The sequence below is a fragment of the Protopterus annectens genome, chromosome 9.part0 (assembly GCF_019279795.1).
Source record: "Protopterus annectens isolate FY-2018-M chromosome 9.part0, PAN1.0, whole genome shotgun sequence".
Lineage (NCBI taxonomy): Eukaryota > Metazoa > Chordata > Ceratodontiformes > Protopteridae > Protopterus > Protopterus annectens.
Genome location: NC_056743.1, coordinates 995,008,162 through 995,026,405, shown reverse-complemented (window position 1 = coordinate 995,026,405; position 18,244 = coordinate 995,008,162). Strand labels below are relative to the sequence as shown.

The window sequence follows — 18,244 nt, the reverse complement described above, 5'->3', positions numbered from 1 at the left end:
CCTTGTTGGTTAGATCAGACCATAAACTCATCACCCTTGATATCCACATTCCACCCCCCCCCCAAGGAAACCACAGTGAAAAACTTCTCCAAAGCAAACTTTATGCTACTTAAGACGGAGGTGGCAAACTTAGTTACTCCTATGCAGAATGACAATTTGGTTGAATCTACTGTAGCCTACACAAAAGCACTCTACAAACTCTTACATGAGTGCATGGACCATGCTATCCAGAACAAAACCAAGACCCATTCCTCCAAAAAAAGGAAACCAGTCTGGTGGACCCCAGCCATAAACAAGCTCTATAATAGAAGGAAGAAATTATTACAAAAAAAGAGTAAAAACCCAGGAATGGAGGAGCTCCCTGACCAACCTTAGCAAAAAGCTAAGATCCCTTATAAAATTCTCAAAGGCGAGCTTTGAAAGAAAAATCGCAATGGACACCAAAGACAACCACAAAGCATTTTTTAGCTATGTCAAGAACCTAAATGGCAACTCTCTGATCTGCTGTGAGCTACAGCATAACGGTTAAAAATTCACGGAACCAACTGATATCGCCAATATACTGGCAGATAGGTTCAGTGAAAACTTTACCCCACCCTCACCCCCTAAAGGGCCCATATCTATACCAGAAGATTGCACTGCCCATGTAATCACAGACACTCAGGTGAAAATGACACTTCCTAAAGTAAAAAACACAGCATCCATGGGACCAGACAGCATCCCAGGCTGCATGTTACATGAACTCCAAGATGAACTAATCCCTCATCTAACTACCATGTTGAACCACAGCCTCACCTCAGGCTATGTGCCCACTGAGTGGCGCACAGTAACGGTTGTCCCACTTCACAAGGGAGGAGCCACCACCGACCCTGGGAACTATTGCCCCATCAGCCTGATGAGCCTCGTCTGCAAGGCCATGGAGCGCATCATCATGGAACTCATAAACAACAACATTGGGAACCTGCAAACCCTAGACCCTACCCAGTTTGGTTTCGTAAAAGGCAGGTCTCGTCTCCTAAACCTGGTCGACTTTTTTGAGACTGTCACCAAAGCAATCGATGAGGGAAAGGTGGTCCACATGGCATAACTTGACCTTGTGAAAGCCTTTGATACCATTCCCCACTCGGGAATTATAGACAAATTCACTAACCTAAATATAAACCCCCATGTTACAAGATGGGTTGCTAACTGGCTCACGGACAGAACCCTTACAGTGAAAATAAGAAACACTAGGTCCGTCTACAAACCTGTGACAAGTAGAGTACCCCAGGGCTCAGTCTTGGGACCTCTCCTATTCGGTATTTACTTCTCCAAGGTACAAGCAAACACAGAGGGAGTATGGCTAACAAAGTTCACAGACTACTGCAAACTGGGTGCCATAATTGAGATTCCTACTGATGTAGATAGCCATCAAAAGGGTCTCACTGAAACAGATACATGGTGCCAAAATCATGGCCTCAAGCTAAATGCCAAAAAGTGCATTGTCATCCCCTTTGGGAAAAACCAAGTACCCACGAATTACCACATTGGTGGAAACTCACTTAACACAGAGAGTGTGATGAGACCTAGGGACCCAGGTGGATAGTAACCTCTCTTCGATAATCACCTCGCTAAAGTGGTTAGAAAATCCTTCTACGTGGCCCACCTTATCACGAAGGGGTTTGCATCTAGAAAAAAGGAAGTTATTGTCCCCCTCTACTCATCACTCATTAGACCCATTATTGAATACAATACCCTGTTCGGGATGTACCTTGCTAGACACCTGCAACAACTGGAGATGCCTCAAAAATAACTCACCATAAGGATAACTGGCCTAAAACAGATGCCCTATGCCACCAGGCTAAAAAAACCTTCAACTGTACTCTGTTGCATACCGATTACTCAGAGGTGATCTCTGCCTGACATACGAGGCTATGTCAAACCCCGAATTTCTGGAAATGCTCCACCTAAGGAAAACCCAATCTTCCCAAGCTACAAGCTCTAGGGACCTTAACCTGACCTCAACAATAAACAGGACTCATTGGAGTAACTGATTCGTGTCCCAGAGACTCCTCTTGCTCTGGAATAAGGTCCCCATATATGTGAGGCAGAGCTTCTCATTAGCACTCTTCAAGAAGAATCTTGATGAGTGGATGGAAAACAGGAATTTAACTCCGGGAATCACATATGTGGCCCTGCTCGACAAAGGTGCAGGTAACTAAACCACGCGGGAGGCGCAAGCCAAAACATTTTGGCTCTGCTAAATTATGCCCTAGGGCCAATAGCCTAGTACCTACCTATGAACCTATGCAACAGGTGTGAGCAGTGGACTAAACCACCTCCCTCCCCAGGGTGGGTAAACTGTAATTGGTTGCTCACTCCCACTCTCTCTTCCCAGTTTTTCTAGTGACCAAGTGGCTGTTCAATATTTATGTCATCTGTGCTGTGGTCAGGGCTTCAAACTTGTATACCACAGAGCTGGCTAAGGCCAGTTTGAGGATTTAATTGTTGGGCGGGATGGAAATGAAGTGCAGGATGGTTTATCATTGTTAGCTTTATGTATTAAAGCCTAAGATAACCTCTCAAGGAACATCTAAGCATCCTATGAAGAGTGCCAGCTTTGGGCAGGGTTAGCAATATATTATCTACATATAATGCTATTTTGCGTTCCTCCCCCCACAAAATACCTTTAAATATTGCTGCATTCCTTTGTGCCAGAGGCTGGAGGAAGAGTGCAAACATGGCAAGAGGAGATTTTTAAAAGGACTGCTTATCTGGTGGAGAACCTTTCAGGAAGCATTAATTTCAGCATAAAATTAAATAATTTGACTAGTTATCCAAGTATCCTGTCTCCTTGAACTAGATGAGTATAAAACCTATGGTGAGAAAGGGAGACTTTAGTGACCAGCAATAGGGAGTAGATTGAAGATAGCTATGAGAAAGCCTTTCTTCAAGGAATGGGTGGTAAGTGACTCTAATGCACCGCTAAAAGGAGTTGTGGAGTATGAAAAAATAGTGAGGTTAAAAGGGCTTGGGTCAGTTTGTTTAGGATGGGATCATTAAAGGAGGGACAATTATGGGGAGCAAGTTGTGCCTCTGTGCTTATCTGCTGGCATTTTTGTATTTCTGTACTTCCTGATACACAGGTCCTGCAGTATTTCCAATAAATGCAATGCTGACTTGTGAGATGAGCAGTGCCACATCTGGTTTCTCACTTTACTTTAAGCTTTTGTGGTAGTTAACAAACTAGGCCTGTAAAGTTTAACGTTTATCAATTTTACACTGTCTGTATATTTAGCTCTGTTAACATTTTCTCCACACATTTGCTTTTCTTGATCTATATTTGTTGTTGTACACACTTCACGTGCCTTTTCTAAAGTAAAATCTCACTCTTAAGTAGCACTGTCTTAAGGTTTTAGTAGGAATGCCACAGACTAGCTTCTCATTTTAGTCATTCTTTGAATACTATTCCAGTTTAAAACGTTGAACCAATTTCTTTCATTTATTTATTTAACATTTGTTTACCGGGGAAGTCTGACTTGGAACAAAGCCAAATTTCAGGGGAGGCACGGGGAGAAATGCTCCAGATGCATGTCTTTGTAATGTGGGAGGAAACTGGAGCACCCGGAGGAAACCCACAAGGATGCAGGGAGGACATACAGACTTGGCACAGAAGGCACCCCAGCCGAGAATCAAATCGGAGAACCTCTTGCTGTGAGGCACCAGTGCATCCACTGCACCATTACACAGTCCATTTAGCTTGTAAACATATAAAAAGTATGCATCTTTCAAGTGTAACGTTTTCCCAAATGTATGAGATTCCCATTATTATCTTTTTAAGTCATTCTTGGCTATTATTTAAAAAAAAATAAAATGAAACACATTGTACATATGTAAAAGTTTCTCTTATGTAAGGTCATACTTCTCAACCTCTTAGCCGAAATCTGGACAAAACCTAAAATAATGGATTGGACAAAGGACCGCAAATAGGGACAGATTTTAAATATTGGTTTTACAAACATAGAAAGTTGCTAGAATAACAGGTGTTGTGTAAGCATACATTTTCTAAGGAATATAAAGTCTGAAACTCAAATGTCTGTCTTTATTTTGTAACTTTAATCCTCAGTGATTTGCAAGAAAAACAGAAATTTTATGAGGAGCAGATCAAAAACGTGAGGCAAAGGTTTGGACATTTTGCAATCCACTACCAATCATTAGCGGACCGGAGTTCCGCTGTGGCGACCCCTAACCGGGAAAAGCCGAAAGACAGAAACAAACATGGACAGTTGAGAGCTATGTGAAAAAATCAGTACGTGTTATATAGTAGACTCTACCACTGATCTTTGCTACAGTTTTCATTGTTTGAAGCTGTTCTAGTTATTTGTCAGGTTACACCCCTCTGCAGGTTTTGTTGTTGTTTTCATCTTGTTTACTGTCTTTAGAGAAAAGATGTTAATCATTGCAGGTTGTGAAATGTATTGTTGTTTTTTTCCTTCATTCCCAGTCTTTTAATTCATCTTGTGAGTTCACAAAATATAAATACCTGCACACCTTATGCAAATTACTTGAACAGCATTTTGGGACTCGCCCTACCCTTTTTTTAAGTCAGATTTTCAACAAAGTTAAATATTAATTTTGTAAAGTCTTTTTGTTTTTTCAAAAAACGTGGCTAATTTTTCACCTTTGTGGCGTGTCACAAAATTCAGGTGCTTCTAATCTTCTTTCTTATTTTTGTAGAGGTGTGCGTAAGCCCAGATCTGGTGAGCAGAGTCCTGCACCCCTTCTGCATGCTGCTTACTGCTGCCAACACCGCCATGTTTGGTCACCAAAAGGTGTTCAGCAGATCCAAGACCTATGTGCCATTGAGTGCTGCGTTATACTACTGCCCATACGTTTCTTGAGCATATAACTGCCTGACAGAAGTAAATAATGGGGTGCCTGTTGGGGACCGAGGTTCTGAATAAAGTCAGTTGCACCCAGTGTATTTGTCAGTGATGATATTGAAAGTATACCGAGGTTAACATTCAGCCTGGGGGTAGAAACACACAGGATTTGGTCAAGCATAAGTAAACTCTAAGGAAGTTAAATGCATCATATGTGATGGAGGTAGAGGACAGTATTTTTACTGTCACATCAGAATCCCTACTCCTGGCATGTAGGCTGTACTAATATTTACAAAAGCCAATATATGTAAGTGTTTTGCTGTTTTGATTTCCCAAGAATACACCACAGTTTCATTTTCACTGACATCGACAGATGTTTTTGATTATTAGAAGTTGCATCTGCCTTCCTGTTTTCCTATATCATACGCCTTCAAGTGTGTGAGGTAATACCATAGTCACAGACTTAAGGCAGTTGCTAGACCTGCTGTTTATTCTTGGAGAGTTACAGAAGAGGCTGGACAGGAGCTAATTTGCAGCTAAACATTTTCTGGAAGAAAAGCCATGAGCCATCCTTTCAGGTGGGGTTACATGAGTATTTCTGCTTTTGCAGCATTACATCCTGAGACTTACAGATATACAGTTAGCCACATTGGGTTAAAGATGCAGGATATATGAGCTTATTGCAAACTGTGTTTTGCAACAGTCATACTGAAAAAAAAATGTATTTGAGTCTAATAAAACTGTAGGACTGCTCAACTGCTTAGAAAGTCTTAGTTTTGAAAAATAGATTGTAAACCTATAATGTGAAACTGTGCTGAAATAAAACTAAAGTAGTTCAAAATATTTTGAATCATGAAAATGAAATTAATGCAGACATTTATGGTCTAAAATCAATGAGAAGGCACAAAATGTAGCAATGTTTTTGCATGAGGCAAGCCCCTTATAGGTTAGTACTAGTCTAACTGCCCTCGTGGGCCATTTTCAGCCTAGCCAATTACCTCATGTGAGAATCAAACCCTGCACCTTATGTTTGTAAGGTAAACACCTTAACCATTATGCTAACCTCCCACCCTTGTTACAGTTAACCTCTTTAAAGAAAATGCTGCTGTAGTTGTGTACTTTGTATTGTTCTGCACTATATATTCCTGGAGTTTTAACTGTACCTTCAAGTATTGTAGTCATACGTAACTGCAGTATTTTCTATGACAATACAATTAAGATCACTTTTAAAACTGCATTTTAATAAGCAGCATATGGAAAATACGAAGTCAGAATACTGCAAAACATCAGCTCCACAGGAAAGTAACCCAAGAAATTCCAAATTAAAATAGCAGCCACTGGCATTCAACACTGGGCAATTCTGGCAAAAGTAGCAAGCAGAAAAAAAAAAAAAAAAGCAGCTTTATAAATTTCCCTTTAACGTTTGAAATTCTGTCCGTTTTGTTATTGCTGCAGTAAATAAACATTGCATTCATTATAGCAAAATCTGTTTTCTCTTTAGGCTAGGTCTGATCATGTGCCTGTCATAGAGTATAAAAGGAAAATGGACTGGTAGAGCTGATAATTGGTAATAGTAGAAAAGGGCTGCCTATCCTGACCAGACATCAAAGGTCGCAAAATCTACAGTCCTAAACAAAGGACTTCAATGGTTATATTGATGAAAAACTGGATTTGAGAGCATACTGTTTTATTTTCCCCTGCATATTTTTGTAATGTCAGAGAGTTTGAACTTCATTGCACAAACCAATAAAGTCCAAGGGGAAGGATATTTGTTTGAGGAAGGGTGTGATATATAGAAAGTAGTGCATTATTTTGAGAACCACAGAAAACAGCTTTATGCCCCGAGTAAAACCAAATAGAAGCAGTGTGTCCCTGCAAAATTCACTTAGTCTCAGTTCTGCTGTCTGCCCAGCTGTTGAAAATAACAGAAGCTGGCCACTTATGAAAATGAAATTAATTATACAGCAACTGTCCCAATAGCCATAGGCAGCCTGAGAATAACTGTGTATGGTGCCTGGGTAGGTGGGGGGAGGGGGGGTTACAGGAGATAATCTGGAACAAGTAATAAATTACATAGATAGAAATGGGGTGAGAGCCTTCGCATCCTGATCCTCTAATGGCCACCCATCTGCTTCCCTCCTTCAAAAACAGACGTCAGTGTTATAAAGCTTGAACCTTATTGCTCTGGGTGGGCCTCAAATGCATTACATGCCAAATTTGTCCGTTGTAACTATAGCCCCTTATGTCACCTGAGCCTTGAGAAAGTCTGATTCAGGGTCATGCATGGTAATCAAGAAACTAATTTTTTCTTCTAACTCCGTGTCCATTTAGAAAGCAAAATGCTGCCCTCCTGTTTCTCTTTGCCTTCTGTCAGGAGACAAAAGAAATGTTAATGTGATAAAGCTGGTCCTGTGATTCCAAGATACTGCTTGTCAGGGAAAACACCCTCATTTTGAGTTTTTTTGACTCTGTGCTCCTGTACCCTGCTGAGACCTATGATGTCATTTCTTGGAGCAACTCCGTAACGGTCATTTTTCCTCTCACTTTAAGATTGTCCTTTTTTTTTTTTTTTTTTTTTTTTTTTTTTAAACTGCCATGAGTTTTGATTGTGTAGAAGGAATGTGGAATACATTGCCCCCTGCTGGTGGAGTTGTGTACAGACTTCAAGCATATTAACAGTATGAACCTGTGCATTTCTAGGCATCATGATTTCTGAGTCTTCTTCTTCTTTCGGCTTTTCCCGGTTAGGGGTCGCCACAGCGGATCACCTGTCCGCTCATGATTGGCAGTGGAGTTTTACGGTGTCGAGCTGCCAGCCCGGTGCCCAACCTTCCACTGAAGGCACACACACACTCACACCTAGGGCCAATTTGGAGTGTCCAATCCATCTATAGCATGTCTTTGGGATGATGCAGTGAAAATGGATAGGGTTATGAACACTGAAGCACAGTGGAACAAATGTCTTAGGAAATTGAATATAATATCACTAATGTAAGACTAGCATATACTGGATAGTCTCTCCTGCTAAGTATAATAGCTGAAGGCCAAAACAATGATTCGTACTTTATTCTTAGAGGTATAGTGAAGATAGATAGAGAGTTATTTAGTTTTAAATGTGACAGCAAGGAATATTTTATGCTAATATTGAAAAGGAAGACATTGCATTGTTTTTGCTCTGTTCATGCTCCTCTATAAGCTTATTAAAAATGGCAGTTCCATTTCCAAATGTAGTACGTTTTCTAACTCCCATCTTTAGAATATGCCATACATGATGTGGACCTATGCATCTTTTTGGCTAACCATTCGGTTATTGAAGCTGCCAACCCTAAGACAGGAACTGTTACTGTTTTGCTTGCCAGTACATAGATTTGTAATCATTTCTGTCTACCTTGCTTATCCAGTTGCTGCACGTCTGTGGCTTGGATGCGTAATAAACTAAAAGCAGAGGCTCCATTCGCACTTTCATACTTCCTTCAGGATTATTTTGTATTTATTTTTAAATGAAGTAAAGCAAAGCTCCTTTGAACCCCCCCCCCCCTCCATTTTTTGTTGCTTTTGTTGGAAATGGTATCAAGCTGTCAATCAAATGAAGCTAGTAAGCCCATCCCTTTTTAACTTCAAATGTTTATGATGCACTTTAGTGCCTGCCAAGCACACACACACACACACACACACACACACACACACACAATTACCGTACAAACCTAACAAAATGTGAAGCACTAAACTGTTCTAATAAAAAAAGATTGCTTTGAAAAGATAATAAAAACTCAAGTTTTTTTGCAGAAAGTAGGCCAACCTATGCCCCTTACTCTCTGCTAATTAAATATACCAAGTCTGAGATCACACAACAGCAGGAAAGGGGTAAATTCCCCCTCCCTGCTATACCAATGATCTTGCATGCACAGAAGCCGGCATTAACAGAATTCATACTCTTAAGCCAACAAAAGAGTAATCAGTATTTTGAATGTTTGATGAAACAAACTGTAACCACATGTATTTTGCAGTCCATACAGATTATACTAATAATGGCCCTCCTTGGACAAAATAAAGCAGAACAATATTTCATATTTTTGACATATATGGAACCAAAGTTTTCCCTTCCTGGAAGCGTATCTCTTAACCTATTGCCACCAGAATTGGGGAAAGTATAAAAACTAATTAAGGAGAAGGGTTCTATGTTGGGGACACTTTTTAAATACTGCTGCTATTAACTTGTAAAGCTGATGAATTAGCATGCATTTTCTGAAGTAAAAGAAACCGGTTGTAACCATTATGATGATATTTTTTGTAGGTACTTCCTGTAATCCACTACCATTTCAAAAACAATCTAGTTTTAAAGGTGATGGAGCAAAATCTTGACCTAAAATTGGGGACAGCTGAGTGGTACTCCTGGAAACATGTTGTCTTATTGTTTTCTGCAGCTAATGCCCTCTGCTGGGGACTAGAGCATTTTATAATTTTGACTAAAGCAAAACAACTACTTCTGTTTAGAAAATTCAAAATGGTCACTGTTTTGACTCTTTATGAAGTGCTTTCCTTATCCATTCTTAATTTGGTGTGCAGCACATCTCACAAAGTCTGTTTTTGCAATGCAACAAGCTACTAACTGGGCACCAGATACATGCTCACAAACATCCAAGACAGGCACCTCACCACCATTGATATGACACTTTTATCCAGACTTAATGCTTTGTAAGTACATGTGGTGCTTACATATGTAGTATAAGTTTCTGGTGTGTGTGTGCATGTAAAATAAACTTGTGTATGACAGTTATTTAAACGGTACAAAATGTTTTTTTTCACATTTTTGTGGCATAACTTAGCTTCTGTGCAAAATGGCCCTTTGTGCAATCTTACTTGACAGCATAAAAAAGTGTGTATAGTATTTTCACACTGAAAATATTTCACTTATTAAAGTCAATGTTTTCCGTTTTGTTATGTAGGTTACCGGTGTTTCAAAGCAATCATGTTTTTGTCTGGCCTTCTTTTTGGGTCTGTTATCATCTTTCTGTTGTGCTACAAAGAGCGGATTCTGGAAACTCAGCTCAGTGTGGAGGTGAGTGCTGGAATCGCACTGGGCATCGGCATACTCTGTGGTCTAGTTACTATGCTGGTGCGCAGTGTGGGACTCTTCATGACGGGTCTTTTACTGGGGCTTCTTCTGGCTACTGCAACCCTGGTAACGATGGAGCAATTCTATCATCCTTCAACTGTGTGGGTGCCGATTGGCCTTCTCATGGGCATGGCCATGTTATTTGCTGTCCTGACTCTCCAGTGGCAGAAATTCTTCACCATTATTTCCACAGCTGTGTTTGGAGGGGCCACGATGGCAGTCTGTGTGGACTATTTCATTGAACTGCTTGTGCTTGTAAAATACATTTATGGTCGCATTAGTGCTGCAGACCCACAACAGCTGTGCTGGTACAGCTGGGTAATCATGGGAGTATGGCCAACTTTGAGCATTCTTGGAATTGTAGTCCAGTGGAAGTTGACAGCTGAGGGCTTCTCACATGCAGAAGGTAAGTTCTTAACTTTGAAAAGTTTGAGATGTTATGGAATGTGTTTACTTTAATCGAAGATCTTATAAAAATGCACTTTGTATTTCAAACTGCAGGCCTTTAGATTTAGAAAGTAAACTTGGCTCCACATATGACCGGAGAAACACATGTAAGAAAAAGTGAGCTGAACAGGCATACAGAATCAATTAGTGGGGATCCAGTAGCCATGCCATGTGTTTAGGGGCTACACTGAGTGATACAGTTTTCATATTTCCTAGTAGCAGGCACCATTATTTGTTGACATGTACTATTTGGGTTTATTAACTGCTAAAGTTCCAATTTTAGAGCTTTTTTTCTTCTTGGAACTGCATGCTAGTATGGTAGTTGAAGTAAAAGCGCAGGATATAAAGGCTCACACAGCCAGAGTTAAATAGAAAGTCAGGTCACTACATTCTTTCTGGCATTCCATGTTTAGCCCTGTCACATTTATGTTTCAATTGCTGACTGAAAAAGCAAAGAACAGGCCAAATGTAATACTTTAATCCAGGACACTGGTAGCAATCTGGAGACATAATAGGCAGCTCCAAGTGCCAGATATGCAAAGGCAGATTTCTCTGCACTATAAGCAACAATTCAGTGTTTTGCAGTATATAAGAGTCTTGTAGAACATTTCTAAGGGGGAAAAAGTTGTCTTTAGACAAGAAGAGGCAGACAGAAGCTACGAATGGAACCATAATTGAAATAAGTTTGAAGGCAAGAGGAAAGCATGACAATTCAGAATTACAGGGAGCAGTATATTGTAATGGCACTAGATAAGCTTCCATTAACTTAGATTTTCACTTGTATGTCAAGTCACATAATGTGATACCAAGGTTTCATAGGTGTTTACTAGGCTAATGACCATGAGGGCCTTTTTAAGAAGTTATGTACAATTCTGAAATGTACTCCCAGAATAGAAGTGTACCAGTAGGCTGGGCTTCCCAAGGCCCCCCTAAGTATATATTTCATATCCCTGAGATAGTGACCCCAGAGTTTCTGTATGCAGTTACAGAATATATGGAGGGCACGGCCCCAGTTGGGGGGGGGACTTCTAGCACCCAATCACACTTCACACTTCTTTTTGGTGGTACTTTTCACAACCAAGACAGTTTTATGAATTTCAGTTTCAGTAGAATGCTATGTTTTGATGTGGGTTACTTGTTTAAGTGATATTTGGAGATTTGCTACTTACTGCATGGTAGCATAAATCTTTTATAATGTGCGGTCCTTTTAGGGTTATCATTATTTGGTATACCACATTCCTCAAGGAGCCACATCAGGAGACCTGCAGATGTGGCTGTTGGTGGACTTCAAGGGATGGACAGGAAGGGCAGCATCCCTTATGCTTCAATGCTTTGTACAGCCATTGGATTTACACTTGATATATGGAGACCTTATCTGAGGTACAAGGTTCTAGTGGAGGGAAAATATTAAAGGATCTGTCTGGTCCCACACTATAATATGAAATTTAAAAAAAGGACCCACACTAAAATGTGAAATTAGAAAAAGACACGTACCAAGATTGCAGATTTCAAAAGAGGTGGACCTTGAAGGGTGTGAGAAAACACCAAGAAATATACCATGAGAGATATAGTAATTGTGGAAAGTAAGAAGAAGTGGTAAAAGATAAAAGTGCATCGCTGTCTGGCAGTTAGGGAAGAGGAATAAGGATCCGTAAACTGTTAACAAGATACTTCCTGTGGCATAGGATGTGATTTCCTCAGCTTACTGTGTCATCTGGAGAAAGTCATTTAGTCAGACAGTGCTTTGAGGCAATTTGGAATTTGGAAAAGGTTACTTAATGATCTCATGGGCTCTATGCTTAGTAAGTACTTAGGAACCTAAACATCATATATTACCTACTCTTGAGAATTAGATTGATTGTGGAACTTGAGAGACATGGTTAGCTAGGGCTAAATTTATCCTGGCTCCACCAAGTCTCCTCTTCAGTTTTCCCCTTGAAAGTAGTCTAACTCTCAACCTAAGCACTTAAAAAGCATCCTACAGTCCAGCACTTGTTCAGACCTAATAGCAAGCACTAATATACCCCGACACTTGATTGCCCACCAGGGCAAGGCTCATTATTCAAACCCTCACCAACCAAGTGACTAAGCAGCTCACCCTACTGTAATTCAGGCATGACCAAAGGGCAATTTCTGGCATACTCTCCAGTCCAGCTGGTGAACCTGAGTATTCTGAGGCAATGTTAAACTGCCTCATGTGCAAAGACAACCCTCTCCTCCTACCACAAAACTTTAACATAAGCAAGAGATGCAATTACATAAATTGGAGGCTAAGCTCTCTCCACCCAAGACTTGAACAGGCAGTCATGAGGAGAAGGTTAACACTTGCACCACACCTCCAGCCTCACATAGACATACTAAACCAGCACTGGCAAAAAATACACATAAATACAAAAAATCATACTCAGAGGCTCTAAATAAAAACCTGCAAAAGCATCACAGACCTCCAAAGCAGACACCCAAAAAACCTGCACCTCCCGTCACAAACCAGACAACACATAAAATACAAAATCAGTGTGCCGCACAAACACAGCCCTTAAGGCGAAATAACATACCTAACACACTAGTGATAGGCGACTCTATAGTCAGGCACACTGACGTCCCACTCACTAGACTGACTGGATAAGGAGAAAGTTACTGTTAGCTGCCTGTCGGGAGCCAGAATCTGCCACATATCACAAGCACTCATGTCACTCCAGAACAAGTACAAATATGACTCTGTCATTGTTCATGTTGGTGTGAATGACCTGAGACGTACCTCCCTGGACTACATGAAAAGAGACATGGAAGAGCTCTCTGATCATGTAGCCCAGGCGGGTATGACCCTGACCCTGAGTAGCATCCTGCCCTCACCAAGAATGATACCGCAGTATAAAGAAAAAATGATAAATTTCAACAATTGGATAAGCTTCTGGTGTCATTTAAAGGGGATCCAGTGTCTGTCAGCCTGGGATGACATACTCGACAATCCTCGTTGCTTCGCAAGAGATGGCTTGCACCTGTCACCCCTAGGCTTTCAAATACTGGTCAAGGCTCTTGCTGCCCCCATAGTGCCTTTTTTAGGCAAGGCTTAAAAGTCAAACCCACCTCCGTAAACAGCACAAATAAAAAAAAATGAGGGTTATGCTACTCAACGCCAGGAGTTTAAATCTCAAAATGCACGCTCTCGAAGCACTCCTCAGTATGGAGAATGTCGACATCTGTGCAGTAACTGAAACCTGGTTCAAGGCTCCACAGAGCACCACAGCACTACCGGGCTACAACTCGTACCACACATTTCGGCCACAGAACATCGACCGAAACACAAAAGGAGGCGGTGTATCCTTATCCATCAAGGATACCTACACCTTCAGGTTAGTGGCGCATGATACCTCCGAGATCATCCATGTGCAACTAACATCAGGCAAATTTGCAATGCAAATTGTGGCCTGCTGCAGATCACCGTCCATGATCCAGGACCACCACTCCACCTTTCTGGAGACACCGGAAAACATGAAGGTCCTTCCGAACACCCTGATATTGGGCGATTTCAATTACCCTGCCGTTAACTGGGAAAACTACTCAAATACAAACTCCCAGATCCAGCGCTTCCTGGAATTTATCAACTCAAATGCCCTGGATCAGCTGGTAAACTCCCCTACCAGAGGTGAAAACATATTGGACCTGGTCATCACCAACATGGGCGACAGGTGTTCCACACCAGAGGTCAACCCGTCACTTGTTAGATCAGACCATAAACTAATCACTCTGGATGTCCACACCACACCACCACCTCCAACCAAGGAAACCACAGTGAAAAACTTTTCTGTAGCAAACTTCACCTTACTTAAGACAGAGGTGGTAAGTTTCACAGCCCCACGCTAAAGGATAACAGTGTCCAAGATGCAGGAACCTTTACAAATGCACTCTATGAGCACCTACAAGGATCCATGGATCGTGCCATCCCTAGCAAAGCCAAGACTCACTCCCCTAAGAGAAGGAAACCAGTCTGATGGACCCCTGCCATAAACAGGCTATACAATAGAGGGAGGAAACTAGTTCAGAAAAAAAGCAAATCCCAAGAAGGAAAGACATCCCTGATCAGTAGCAGTAAAAAAATAAGGTTCCTCATAAAATCCTCCAAGGCTAACTTCGAAAGAAAAATAGCCAAGGATTCGAAAGATAACCACAAAGACTTTTTTTTAGCTATGTCAAGAATCTAAGTGACAACTCGCAGGTATGCTCTGAACTAGTGCAAAATAGCACAAAATATACTGAACCCACTGATATTGCCAACATCCTGGCAGATAGATTAAGTGCAAACTTCACCCCCCTCTCACCCCCAAAAGGGCCCACAACAATAACGGAAAAGTGTAGTGTTCCGGAAATCACAGACGCGCAGGTGAAAACCGCCCTTTCAAAAGCCAAAAGCACAGCGTCAGTGGGGCCAGATGGTGTCCCAGGCTGCGTCTTGCACAAACTAACCTCCCACCTAAACACACTGTTCAACCTCAGCCTCTCCACAGGCTGTGTACCCATAAAATGGTGCACAGCAACAGTTATTCCGCTCCACAAAGGAGGGGCCACAACTGACCTTGGTAACTATCGCCCCATAAGCTTGACTAGCCTGGTCTGCAAGGCTATGGATCACATCATCGTGGAACTCATTAACAAAGACATTGGGACCCTCCAAACACTTGACCCGACCCAGTTCGGCTTTAAGGGCAGATCATGCCTACTAAACCTGTTTGACTTCTTCGAGACAGTCACCAAGGCCATAGATGAGGGGAAGGTAGTTCACACAGCCTACCTTGACCTCGCCAAGGCTTTTGACACCATTCACCACTAGGGAATTATAGAAAAACTCACCAGCCTGAACATAAACCCCTACGTCACGAGATGGGTTGCCAACTGGCTTATAGACAGAACTCACACGGTAAGAATAGTGGGCTCCAAGTCCGACTCTAAACCAGTCATAAGTGGTATCCCACAAGGCTCGGTCCTGGGACACCTACTGTTCGGCATGTACTTCTCAGAAGTACAGCCAAACACAGTAGGACTATGGCTAACAAGGTTTGCCGATGACTGCAAACTGTGAGCCATAATTGACTCTCTGGCTGACACAGACATTCTCCAAAAGGGCCTTACTGAGATGGACACCTTATGTCAAAGTCATGGTCTCAAGCTAAATGCCAAAAAATGCATAGTCATCCTGTTTGGGAAAAACAAAACACCCATGAATTACCACGTAGGTGGCAGCCCCCTTAATACAGAAGAGGTAATAAGAGATCTGGGGACCCAGGTATATAGTAATCTCTCCTTTGACAATCATATTGCCAAAGTAGTTAGGAAATCCTTCTATGTAGCCCGTCTAATTACTAAAGGGTTTGCATCTAGAAATAAAGAGGTTATAGTGCCCCTCTACTCGTCACTCATTAGACCCATCATAGAGTACAATGCCCCATTTGGGATGTACCTCACAAGACACTTCCAGCAGCTGGAAAGACCACAAAAGTACCTCACCACGAGGATTACTGACCTCAAACATATGTCCTATGCAGCCCAACTGGAAAAACTCCAGCTGTACTCAGAACTGATGGACATGCTCCACCTAAAGAAATTCAAGTCACTGCGAGCCACTCACTCTAGTGAGCTAAACCTTGCCACAACAATAAATAGAACATGCTGGAGGGATAGATTCTTGTCACAGAGACTCTCCATGCTTTGGAACAAAATTCCTAACTACATTAGGCAGAGCCCCTCACTAACACTCTTCAAGAGAAACCTTGACGGGTGGATGGGTAAAGGAAAATACACCCCTGGGATCACTTCATTGGCTCTTCTTGACAGAGGCTCAGTTAATTAATCAATGGGGCGGCGAAAGCTGACACACTCTGGCTAGGCTTATAAATGCACTCGGGTAGATAGCCTAGTACCTACCTATGAACCTATGGTGAAACATGAAAATGCATACTTGAAGAGTTAAGCTGACTGTGGAATTTAAAAAGGAAGTGGTAAAAAAATAAAATCACAAATATAAAATAATCATACAGAATTGGAAATAAATCTTGGCATAAAATATTTCTCTAGTTTAAAAATGAAGTTACACTGAAAAAAGGGAATTTTCTTTCTTTCTTGCTTCCATCAGATCTGATATGGCAAACTTAGTCTGTCAGATTAGGTGATGAGGAGCTGGAGGGATTAGAAATGGAAAGGCAAATAAGGAACACCATTCCAGGTAAATAAACAGGCCAAGGAAAGGAAGGAAGTCCTAAACATCTGCTTTTCCTCAGTCTTCTCTGGAGTGGGAGAAGGACCTGTCCGAGAGTGACGAGAGATGCAGAACTGAGAGAAAAGGCAGGACCTGTGCCAAAGTGAGGAAAGATGCAGTACTGAAAGGAAAGGTGTGACCTGTACCAAAGTGAAGAGAAATCCAGAACTGAGAGAAAGGACAGAGCTGCATGTGATGCATTTGGAATGATCTTGAAACCAAGCAGATGAAATTTAAGCCCAGACAGAGTACATACAAGCACATAAGAAGTTCTGACATTCTAACCGATGGTGAATGCATGTACTATGTACTTATGTCAGTGAAATCTAATGAGATGCTAACTAACTAAAAAATAATGAATATGACGCTATTAAACAGTCTTATTCCAACAGACAACACAGGAAGCTTCTGTGGCTGTCCATCCTCTAGTCCATCTGTCCATAACTAGTTGGTGTCTTTATCTCTCCTGTGAGCTAAAATTAGTCCACTCAGGTGAGGGTGCCCCGTGTTTATAACTTCCCCCACAATAGAAGTTGCAGAGTCTCGCAGCAAGCTTCAAGCCACTTCCCAGTAGGAGTACAAGGCATCTATTCATTCTGTGTTGGAATATGCCAGGACAAGTTGGAGCAGGGGGTAGAAACCCTGGAAATTTGTACTGGATCAAGGAAACTCATGTTTTCCATTTTCTCCTAAAGTATCATGGTTTGTACTGACATCAGTAGACAGCATGTTTACCCACCCCCCCCCCGAATATTCTGCCATAGCTAACATGTTAGTGTAGTTAATATGCACACCATATCCTTTGACATTCACTAGGACATTGGCGGTTACAGATCCATTTTCTACTTCCCTTATCCTATTATTTCACCACAGAAGAACAGATATCCATATCCAATTGTTTGATTTTTTTTCCTGACACTTGTCCAGCAGTGCTGAACTCATTAAAAGAAGATTGCTGCTGTCACAGATGGGCAGTCTGCCTTTATCCTGGGGACTTTGCATCATACAAAACTTAGCTTTGCTTAATCTTAAGGAAAGATTACTAGATTGTTTTGAAAGTAGGCCAGTTTTCCAAGTGTCAGTTTGCTGAATGCAAAATTACATTGTAATGCAGAAGGTGTCACCACAAGGGTGTATTTCTTCTTATGCCCAAGATGCAGTAACCGCAGATTTAGGTATAAGAGACATCCTGTATGGCTGTGGGGGGATTTGCTTCCCCTCAGTATATTAAGAAGAAATGGCTGATATTGCAATCACTTTTTAATTACAATTTTCAATCATCTGGCACAGAAAACGTAACCTAGAGCTGATTATTTATATTCCTGCAGATATGTGATCCAAAACAACTTTTTCCCCCCAGGAATGTTACTCAGTCTGATTGATAAATTTGACTAAATACATGTTCAGTTGATACAGGGCAGGTGATTAGCGTACTTTACCTGAATTTCTGTGGAGTATCCATTTTGGCCTTTTAGTAAACCTCAGAAAGAAGGTCTACAAAGAGAAAATCTTGGAGGCTAGTGTAGTAACCAGGAAAAAGCTCCATTTAAAGCCATGATATGCAGTGCC

General features: G+C 41.4%; 1 protein-coding gene across 1 annotated transcript in view; it reads left to right on the top strand.

The window, feature by feature from the left end:
• Nucleotides 1–18,244, top strand: part of LOC122811730 (transmembrane protein 198-like) — a 241,680-nt gene that overhangs the window by 182,215 nt on the left and 41,221 nt on the right. Inside the window, exon 3 of the mRNA XM_044083773.1 lies at nucleotides 9,809–10,384. Within this exon, the coding sequence (XP_043939708.1) occupies nucleotides 9,809–10,384 (576 nt within the window). The remainder of the gene's footprint in view (nucleotides 1–9,808; nucleotides 10,385–18,244) is intronic.